The sequence below is a fragment of the Arvicola amphibius genome, chromosome 10, assembly GCF_903992535.2.
Source record: "Arvicola amphibius chromosome 10, mArvAmp1.2, whole genome shotgun sequence".
Classification (NCBI taxonomy): domain Eukaryota; kingdom Metazoa; phylum Chordata; class Mammalia; order Rodentia; family Cricetidae; genus Arvicola; species Arvicola amphibius.
Window position 1 is genome coordinate 77,356,725 of NC_052056.1, and position 10,103 is coordinate 77,366,827.

Below are 10,103 nucleotides of genomic sequence, written 5' to 3' on the forward strand. Positions count from 1 at the left end.
GTGGTGTGTGCTTGCAGTCCCAGCCAGTAGAAGGTGATGGAGGAGGATCTCTTGAGCCCTGGAGTAGAAGGCTAGGCTGAGCAATGTGTTAAGACCCTCGTTTCAAAAACAAAACACATATAGACCATGGTATGCATGTACTTCCTCAAACAAACACATGTAGTTTTTTATCTAAGGGATTTAAAACGTGTAAGCATGAGCAAAATTAGAAAGTGAAGATTTTTGTTTCCAAGGCAAGGTTTCTTGGTGTAACAGTCCTGGCTGCCCTGGAACTCGCTTTGTAGACCAGGCTGGCCTCGAACTCACAGAGGTCTGCCTGCCTCTGCCTCCCAAGTGCTGGAATTAAAGGTGCCGGCCCATTTTTGATATCTTGGTCTGAGCCTCTCTGTGCCTATTATTTCTGTGAAGGACTCCTGGACACTTTATAAATCAGCCAAATCTGAAAGACATTATTTTATTAACACACCAACATCTCTCCACTGCTCCACTAAACAAGTGGTTGTAACTTGCACATGAATTGGCACCAAATGCTCATCAAACCCTAAGTCCAGATGTCTCTGACTAGCCCTGCTTGACTGCAGGCAGGGCTGCCCAATACTACTCAGCCGCAAGGACCTGGTTTAGTGACTTGTCACTCTAGGAAGCCAGACCCTGCTATAAGACCTGGCTCCAGGCACTAGCCCTGGCCTTCCTCCACAGTGAGAGGCAGTTCGCAGCTGGCCTTTGGTGTCAGGGTGGAGAAGGCTTCAGGAAGGGCTCCAGAGTTGCCTCACAGGGAACCCCTTCCCCCGGCCTTTTGGAATCCAGGTCGTCTATGGCGCAGAGCTGCACACCATTCTGGGCCAGCCGAGCCCGCAGGGTGGGTGCTGTGAGGACGTGCAGCTCATGCAGCCGCTCCCAAGAACAAGAGAAAGCATCGGGGCCCTCACCGCAGCCCCCTGCTGGAGGCACACTGGGGTATCCTGGGTGTGCCATCAGTTCGGCAGTCAGGGGGCGGCCAGCAGGGATATCTTCCAGAGCCCGCGCCAGTGACGCCAAGACTCGGTGAGCAGACATGTGACGGCCACAAGTGCTCAGGCCCACAAAGGCATCGGTCCACCTGTGAGTGCCAGGATAGAGGTGTTGCCTGAGGACCGGCAGGGCTAGGCAGAGGGTGAAGCAGGACAGCAGATCAATTCCTAACTTTGGTTGAGAAAAGGGCAAGTGAACGCACTGGGACCTTTGGGGACCCGGCAGGGTTGGATGGGGTGGGGGAGGGCGGTGCTCACCGCAGGCCGTGGCGGGAGAAGGGGCCCATGGCGGCCCGGGCATCGCTCTCCACAGCGCAGGCGAAGGCACGCTCTGGTGCTTCCAGCCACGCGCAGCTGCCCACGCCGCGTTCCACTGGCAGCCGCGTGAAGCGTACCCCGAACGCCTGCAGGGCCTCGGCGAACACCTGACACACGCCTGCTTGGAGGGCTGGGCTCAGCATCGACCTCCCACCAACCTTGGAAAGCAGCCCCCACTCCCACCCGGACCTGGACGTTTCAATCCGCGTACCTGGGAGCACGTGCACGTGCTGGTGCCCGTCCACGTGCGTGGGGGACCTGCCCAACAACTCCCGGAAGCGGTTGAATTGAGCTTCTAGTTCCTCCCGCACCTGGAGGGGCACAGATACCTTGAGTTTCTGGAAGCAGCCACAAAGCGAAGAGTTCCGTCTGGTGCCATGGTGTGACTGCTCCAGGGTTTGAACTAGCAGCTTATCCAGCGCCCGCGTTTGCCCCAACGACTTCCATGATACCCTCTGGGCTGCACTTTGATCAGTATCCGCCTGTCTGCAGCCACGCCTACGCACCTGAGGCAAAGAAACGTCTCCAGCCGCTAAGGCCTTCCGAAATCCCATCTTCCCGAGAAAGAAGCCTTCTGAGCTGAGGAGCGACGAGGCGGTGTGGCGGGCGGGACCCACAGGACGGCCCTCAGTCAGGTTGGCGTGAAGGCCCGTGGGAATGCTGTGCCTGCGGGCGGAGCGCGAGAGCAAGCATTGTCTGCCACAGACCGGGTAGCCCCCCAAACCTGCCCGTTCCTGAAGGGGGCCTCCCTCACCTGCGGGCCAGCTCGGCCGCGCTCTCTGCGGCTGTGCCATTGGCCAGCAGTGACACGCTGGTCACAGTTCCTGCCAGGAAGGCCTCCACGATGCCCTTATCACGCCGAGGGCAGTAACCAAAGTCATCAGCTGTGACAACCAGCTGCACACGAGGCCAAGCCATAGCTGCCAAACGTTGGCTGGAGACCAGAGAGAATGGACTGCAGCATCCAGACCCCGCCCTTGAACGCTGCCGAGGCCCCACCCCGACGCACGCGACTAAATGCGACTGCACGCCGCCATTGTTTTTGCTACCAAGAGGTCTCTGATTGTCTTGCAAACAGCCGGTTAACTGCTCTACAAATTTCTTTTTTTTTTTTCCTATGTCTATAACCATATCGTGTGTGTGTGTGCGTGTGTGTGTGTGTGTGTGTGTGTGTGTGCGCGCGCGCGCTCCCTACGTTTATGCCTGGGCATTCAGAGACTAGGAAAGGGAAGATAGTTGTGGTCCACATGTGAACACATACTAGGACTCCAGTCTTTTGCAAGAGCAGTAAACTCTCTTTACCAATGAGCTATTTCTAGCTCTCAAAAAAAGGATTTTTTTGAAAAGTATTTTTTTTAATGAAGAAAACAAGAGAAATACTCAAAAATTCCCCTTGCTCTTCCCAGTGTTTACCATTACCATTGCTCAGTTTCTGGGCAGTGCGCTGTCCTTCCATTATTTCCCTAAGAAAAGAAACGCCTTCCTCTCCATCACTCAGGGATGATGGAAGGTTATTTCACTCTTGTGATGCTGCTTCGCTTTGTTTTTACGCAGTGCCTATGAGCCTTTTCTTATTAGGAGTTCTTACTTTTTTTTTTTCAAATAATCTGTTCCTCACTCGTTCTAAGGGGAGGCTTTTTCTTAGTAAAAACTCTATTTTTTTTTTCTTCCTGAGACAGGTTTCTCTGTGTGTCTGTGTGCCCTGGCTGTCCTGGAACTCATTCTGACCAGGCTGGTCTTGAACTCAGAGATCCACCTGTACCACCACTGCCTGACTGTAAAAGCTCTACATAACAAGAACACAAGCGTGCAAACCAATGGCCACACTGGAGAAAGCGTTAGCCCATTTTCACCTTGAGCTTCAGATAACTTTTACGTTCATCACCTCACTTTTGCTCTTTGTCCAGTCTTGATGTTGTTTTGAAAAACAGACTTATATATCCCAGGCTGACCCCATTATTCATCCAGCTGAGTCTAGCCTTGAACCTCTGCCCCTTGTGCTTCCACCTCTTCAGTGCTGGCTACAAGTATCTGCCATCACACCTGGTTTATGTGGTGCAGGGAATTGAACTGAAGACTTCAAGTATGTTAGGCAAGCACTCTGCCAACTGAGCATGCCCAACCTGTCTTGGTTTCTCTTGTAGAAAGAGTGTTAATGGGTCAAGCCTGTGATCTTGGTAATTTTGTTTGTTTTACAGCCAGGGAAGCTGAAAAATCACCAGAGAAGTGGTACAGGAACTGTCCCCTCCAGGTGGAGCCTAACCAGCTCTGGTTCCCTCCATCTTATCCGACCCCCTGGATCACAGGCAGAGGGGAAAATATAGTTTAATCCCAACAGTACTGATGATGCTTTGTAAGGTTTGGAAGCCTCAAAGAACCCTTCAGTAAAGTGTCTGGGGTAAGCACTGCTATGTTCAGTCATAGTGATTGTTGAGCCATCAGGAGTCATCCAGCCACTGTGCGCCCCTAGGAGGCTGCCATCAGAATGGCCCTGGGCCCTGATAAACACAAATGGAGAAGAGGAAACTACTAAGCTCCTACTGTGTTGGAAATGGAGTGGGTAGATTAGGGCTCACTGCCCTGATTCCTGATGAAGAAGTACTAGCTGTTAGACAAGACAGAAACGTGGCAGTGGAGGATGGACTTGCTATCAGTCTGTTGGGAATGACAAGCTTTTAGGATGAGGGGAAAAGAATAAGGTAGAGGTGAGTTTATACAGAGTTTACATAAGGTGCGATGTGTATTAAAAGAATATTTATGTAGCCAGGTGATGATGACATGCCTTTAATCCCGGCACTCAGGAGGCAGAAGCAGGCAAATCTCTGTGATTTCGAGAAACCCTGTCTCAAAAAACCAATATATAGATATAGTTACATAATTATACACAGCTATATATATAATGCTATGTGTGTATTTATATATGTATGTATGTTTGCATATATATATATATATATATATATAGAGAGAGAGAGAGAGAGAGAGAGAGAGAGAGAAATACTTTTGGAAGAGGATGCTTCACTTAATTTACAGATAAGGAGTCAGTTGAGAGGCCGAGTCACATCAGCAAAAAAAAAGAAAAAGAAAAAAAAAACAAACAAAAATCAGAGACAGGAGTTGAAGCTAGGTCTGTGTGGAAAACCAGGACTCTTCACTGCTTCCAAAAAGAAAGACTTGAGAAGGAAGATGCTGGCTAGTCCACACTGGATAAGGGAAAGAAGTCCTGGAAGAAGCCAACAGAGTTGGAGGTTCAAGTCTGTGCAGCGACCAGGGATGAGCTGAGGAAGGTGTTTGTGTCATTAGTGGAAGCTGTGACTTTTACCCTGAGCATTAGAGAAACAAGCCCAAATTCATACCTCTAGGCAAAATAAAGTCAGCTCTTTAAACATTCCCAAGCACGGCTTAGCGGGCTTGACCGAAAAAAATCCAGCCAGGTGGGGGAGGAGACAATGTGGACCCCACCCACCCCTAACCATTGCGTCGGGGAGGATAATGAACAAGAGGCTAGATTCTGGCCAATCAGAATGAAGTATGTAAATGAGCAACCTGGGCGGCTGCGGGGGTGGGATTCCAGGACTCTGTGCGGTAGTCCTTAAACAGGTGCTGACCTAGCGAGCTCGGAAAAGCACGGAGGAGACTGGTGAGCTGCTGGGGGCTCCAGAGGAAGTTTGTAGACACGCCACACGCGCCCAGACTGTTGCAAAAAGAAGCAACGACTTGGGTGGTGGCGCACACCTTTAATCCCAGCACTCGGGAGGCAGAGGCAGGTGTATCTTAGTGAGTTCGAGGCCAGCCTGCAGGTTCCCAGCAGGGGAAGGGTGGGATGTCTGAAGGACACAGAAGCGGTACAGGGAGTGAGGGACCCATGGAGGTCTGGTTCTACCTTTACTTCCTCTCCTGCCCTTTACAGAGGAGTCTGCATCTGTGCTGTGGAACCTGAGAAAGGAAGCAGAAAATAAATTTAATTATCCACATCATGGCAAGGTACCGCCACCACTCAGGATATCTGGCTGACGATGAAGGTCACAGCACCTACATGGCTCAGGTCAGTATGTCCAGCTGACCCAACATTAGTGTCTGGACCACTTCCCACTGCTTACCAGGGGACACCCTTACTCAGCCCTGGTCACTCTTTCATGCCCCACTGTCCTCGGCCCCCAGGTGGGTGGGCTGGAGTCAGCCTGGGCACTCCAGCTGGAGAAGCAGGAGCAGGCTCAAGTCCTCAAGGATAGCCCAGCAGTGAAAACAGTCAAGGGCTGTGCTAGAGACAGGAGGAGGTAGAGAGAGAGAAAGGCTCTCATAATTGCCCTTTCATACCATGAACACAGAATTCCCCCTTCAGGCTCCCAGCTAGGCCAGCATTTACAAAAATAGAGGCACTGGGGACCTTACTGTCAACCCAGCAGACCCTACTCTGCAGAAGGCCCGAAAAGGAGCTAGCTGTCCTGAGCACTGTCACACAGCCTGAAGGGAGCCAAGTGTAACTCAGAGCTGGTGAGATGGCTCAGTGAGTGAAGGCACTCGGCGTCAATACTGATGGCCCGAGTTCCCTCTTCAAGAGTCACATAGTGGAAGGAGAGAACCAACTACAGCCAGACCTCCACACGTGCAGAGGCATAGATACACCCACACACATCCACACATACCCGTAAAGAAACGTTTAAAAATTTTAAAATATAGGTCCGTGGTTGAACATTTGCAGAGGATGTTCAAGACCCTGGGTTGAACCCCCACCCAGCATAATAAAAAAAAAAAAAGAGAGAAAAAGTCTCTTTCCCTTTGTTCAACACCAGCTCCTAATAGCACCTTAGGAGGACTCCGGAGATAGCCCCCACCCCTTGCAGAGCATCCGGCCTGCTATGACAATCCTGTCTGTTCAGATGCAGCTACCCAAGAAGCATCTGTTGCCAGAAAGGAGGCCGAACTGCAAGCTTGGACGTATGCCACACCTACCATCAATGAACCGGTATTCAGAGCACCAGGGCAACCAGCAGAACCCTCGGCGCCCTCAGGCGTTTGGCAGTTTCCTGGATTTTCTGACAGAGGGTCAGGTGCTGGACAGCTTGCAGACAGTGGTGGAGCAGGCAACAGAGCGTTTGGCTGCCATGAAGACAGAGGCTGGAGTGCCACTGGTAGATGTACAAGAACCAGTGGAGGTGCCAAGTGGTAGGCAGCGGGCTCGAGCCAGACCCAGCATCAACACTGTGCATCGGCACCGCGCTCGGCCCACGCTGTGTGCTGGGCACCCAAACAATTACCCATCTTGCTCCAGCTCCATGTCGGATTCCCATAGCAGCATCACTGCCGGCTGGCTGGGCTCCCACAGCCAGGAAAGTGACCCTGGTGCCCGACGCATAGGCTCATTGCCACCTGTGAGGGACAAACTCCTGCTTGAGAAAAACCTCAAGAGGCTACTGCGACTGGAGAACAAAGGGGTGAGATCTGTTGCCACGGCTAAGGCTGGCATAGGGTGGGCTAGGGGTAGGCCTGATTGGACACCTCTCAGCCTTCCTCTCTCTTTGCAGAAAGGTCTGAATCAACCCTGCTCCCAGAGGGATTCTCTGCTGTGGGACTCATTGGGCAGCCAGACCAGCAGTCAGTGGACCCGTGAGCAACCCCTGTCTTGGTTCTCTGGGCTTTGGGGCTCCAGCTCAGGTACCCCTGAGACATCAGAGTTGGGACTTGGAGAACAGGAGATGATTTTCCTCAAAGAAGAGTTAAACAAGGAGATGAAGTCACTGCTAAACCAGCCAGCATCCTTCAACCTGCCTGCCTATTGTTCCCTCAGGGAACCCCATTGTACTCTGGACTTCCTGGCTGAGCATCGCCTCTTTCCTGCCCTGCAGCGTGTGGTCAGCCAGGCTGTAGACAAGCTCAGCCGTGCCTGTCGCCACGATGGCTTCCCTCTCTTCCCTGTTGCCTCAGAGCCCACCCCAATGCTGCCTGGGAACTCTGATCTTCTGCAGCAGAACTCCAAAGCGTCCGTTCCCACCAGCAGGGAGGATGGGGAGGAGCCCTGTGATTCTCCCACCACAGCCTCCAGCCCTAAGACATCTCGCAGGAAAAGCAAGGGCAGACGTGAATCCCCCTCAAATGCCCAGATGGCTACCAGATTCAGGCTCAAGGTGACACCTCCACAAGTGCCTAATGTCCCTAGCCCCTTATTCCACTCCATGCAGGAGTCCCCTGACTCCAGTCCCAAAGTACAGAAACCATCTGTGGCCTCGAGTGCCAACCACGTATCTCAGCCCCGTCATGGCCTGCACATCACCCTGCCTGCCCCTGGGATCACAGTGGAGGTGGCCTCCTGCCAGGGCCGTATCAGGGGCCCGATCCAACGTCATCTTGCTTCCCCCAACCCTCTTCCCTCCCCTCTCCCCTTCCCTGTGTCCTATCCATTTCTTTCTTTAGGAAAAAGCTTCTCCCCTTCTTCACGGTTCCCAGAGCTGGCCTCAAGAGTAGAGCTGGAGGTCTTAGAGGAACATGTGCAGGGAAAGGGCTTCTTTCCCCACCGCATCTAGTAGCCACTGTCACTGGCCGATGTCCTGCATCACAGAAATCTCCTGGGGTAGATACAAGCTGCTGGGGACCAAGAAACCTAGTTTACCTATTTCCCAAGGGGTTGTCAAAGATTAATAAAGCCTTTTTTTATCCTGCAATGTTTCTCCTGAGACAGGGTGTCATGTAGCTCAGACTGGTCTCTCGGATTCCTTATATAGTAGAGGGTGACCTTGGACTCCTGGTCTTCTTGCCTTTACTTTCCAAAGGCTGGGATTTCAGGGAAGCATCACCATGCCTGCAATTTGGGTATTTTTTTTATTATTGTTTGTGAGCCCTGCCCTGCAAAGAACAGGGTTTCTCTGTGTAGACCTGACTGTCCTGAAACTCACTCTGTAGACCAGCCTGGCCTCGAACTCAGAGATTCCCCTGCCTCTGCCTTGTTTGTTTGTTTGTTTTGAGACAGGCTTTCTCTGTAGCTTTAGATCCTGTCCTGAAACTAGCTCTTATAGACCAGGCTGGCCTCGAACTCACAGAGATCCGCCTGCCTCTGCCTCCTGAGTGCTGGTGTGTGCCACCACTGCCCAGTTTGCCTCTGCTTTTCAAGTGCTGGAATTAAAGGCGTGTGCCACCACACCTGGCTCTGTGAATCTCAGGGACCCTCCTACACCTCTCCTAAGGCTAGGAGTCTTTGCAAGAGCACCACTCTCTATTCTAGGGTTGAGCTAGCTCAAGCTATCCTAATCTGTAGGAGTCTAGTCTTTCTGCTCAGTAAAGGGGACATTGGTCAGGAAATGTGGCCTGACCTTTGGAGGTCCTGGACATCTCTCAACCCATCATCATCAGGGCTCATATGTAATTCCTTCTACACGCAAGCTTGCAGGAGAGCAGGCTGCCCAGGCTGGCGGGCATTGCTCTAGACCTGACAGGTGAGGTGTGCGGAATGAATGTCATGGTAGAGTCGGTGTGGCAGTCTGTATCCTAGTGTGATGTGTGTGGCTTCCCTGTCAATAATGGGGACGATTGGTGCAGCTGCCGAGGAGGGCATCGCAATGTGCTTTCACAGGGCAGCGAGGGCTAAATGTCTCCTTTTCCTCCTTCCCTGTTGCACAGAGCCCCAGCACGAAGCTTTTAAGGAAGAAGCCTCTGCCGTCCATCTCATCTGTGTCCAGCATGTCCTACATCTCTAACCCCTGGTTTGAGGAACTCACTAACTTCTTGGTTGATCAGGCAGTCTCCTTGCTTGTCTGCAAGTACAAGTTTGAGGAAAGCCTCCATAAGCAACTTGGCTTCATCTCTTTTCCTGTCACTGAGGTTCTCATGGACATCTTTCTGGGCTTCAAGAAGGTGAAGGGCAACCACATCCGTCTGTCCTCAGACATCAACTGGACCTGCCTTCTGCGTAAGATGGAAGAAGCCGAGTTGGCGAGGCAGGCCTTAAGGCACACCGCTAGGCCAGCAGCCTCCCAACCTAGTGCCTCCCGTGTTGGCACTTCCCACCGTAGCACAGAATCACCCTCTGTGCGACCCGAACTTACTGGTGACACCAATCAGGACCAGAGTACAGAGTCCCGCTTCTCCCTCCGTCCTGAGCTGCCAATCCACCAGGTGCTTAGCCCTCAGGACCCTGGTATAGGCCAGGAGCAGATGCCAAGGAGTCCTTCAGAGCCCAAGCTGTCTGTGGGCGCCAGTGCTGGTATGGGCCCCAGATCCTCCAAGGAAATAGTAAATGCCGAAGAGGAAGAGGACAGTGAAGAGGAGGAGGAGGAGGAGGAGGAGGAGGAAGAGGAGGAGGAGGAGGACAGAGGAAGTGAGGAAGATGAAATCAAAGATTTCTCCGAGAGTGAGCAAACCCCCACTAGCCTGCCTGAACATGAGTTGGAGGACTTTACCAATGAGCCCATTGAAATGAACCCCAGTTACACCCCATGAGACCCCTGTAAGGTACACAGAGTACTCCAGTCTTTGCCTCCTCTGGCCCTATCCAAGTAGCTGGCCACCCAGTCAGCCACTGTCCTGAGTAAGGGTCTTACAACTGGGTGCTCAGCAAGAGTTCTGTTAATGTTATCAAAGGAGCCAAAGAGACAAAAGGAAATAAATTGCATGTTGTGGACACAGCTGTCTGGCCCTGGTGTGTCCTATCTTTTCTTGCACCTGGATGCCTACCCTTAAATAGTACCTTCAGGGTGATCCAGCCCTGATGTTACATAAGCTTTTCTTTGGGATATAAGGCAAGGCACTAATGATGCACCAGAGGAATGATTCTATCAAGGTCCAACT

General features: G+C 52.1%; 2 protein-coding genes across 3 annotated transcripts; one reads left to right on the forward strand and one right to left on the reverse strand.

Moving 5' to 3' along the window:
- Positions 1-491: 491 nt before the first annotated feature.
- On the reverse strand, positions 492-2,246 carry Ydjc (YdjC chitooligosaccharide deacetylase homolog). 2 transcript variants are annotated; one of them, XM_038346442.1, is made up of 5 exons: positions 2,083-2,246; positions 1,835-1,994; positions 1,540-1,639; positions 1,269-1,446; positions 492-1,099 (listed from the first exon to the last, which is right to left on the reverse strand). In XM_038346442.1, the coding sequence occupies exons 1-5, from the start codon at positions 2,244-2,246 to the stop codon at positions 730-732; spliced, it is 972 nt and encodes a 323-aa protein (XP_038202370.1). In that variant the 3' UTR covers positions 492-729. The 2 variants fall into 2 exon arrangements, with proteins under 2 accessions (XP_038202370.1, XP_038202369.1); XM_038346441.1 differs by having other exon boundaries at positions 1,269-1,639.
- Positions 2,247-5,301: 3,055 nt separating this feature from the next.
- Positions 5,302-9,755, forward strand: Ccdc116 (coiled-coil domain containing 116). The gene is made up of 4 exons (XM_038344442.1): positions 5,302-5,370; positions 6,212-6,760; positions 6,851-7,450; positions 8,937-9,755. Exons 1-4 carry the CDS (start codon positions 5,302-5,304, stop codon positions 9,753-9,755), a joined length of 2,037 nt encoding a protein of 678 aa, XP_038200370.1.
- Positions 9,756-10,103: the final 348 nt, after the last annotated feature.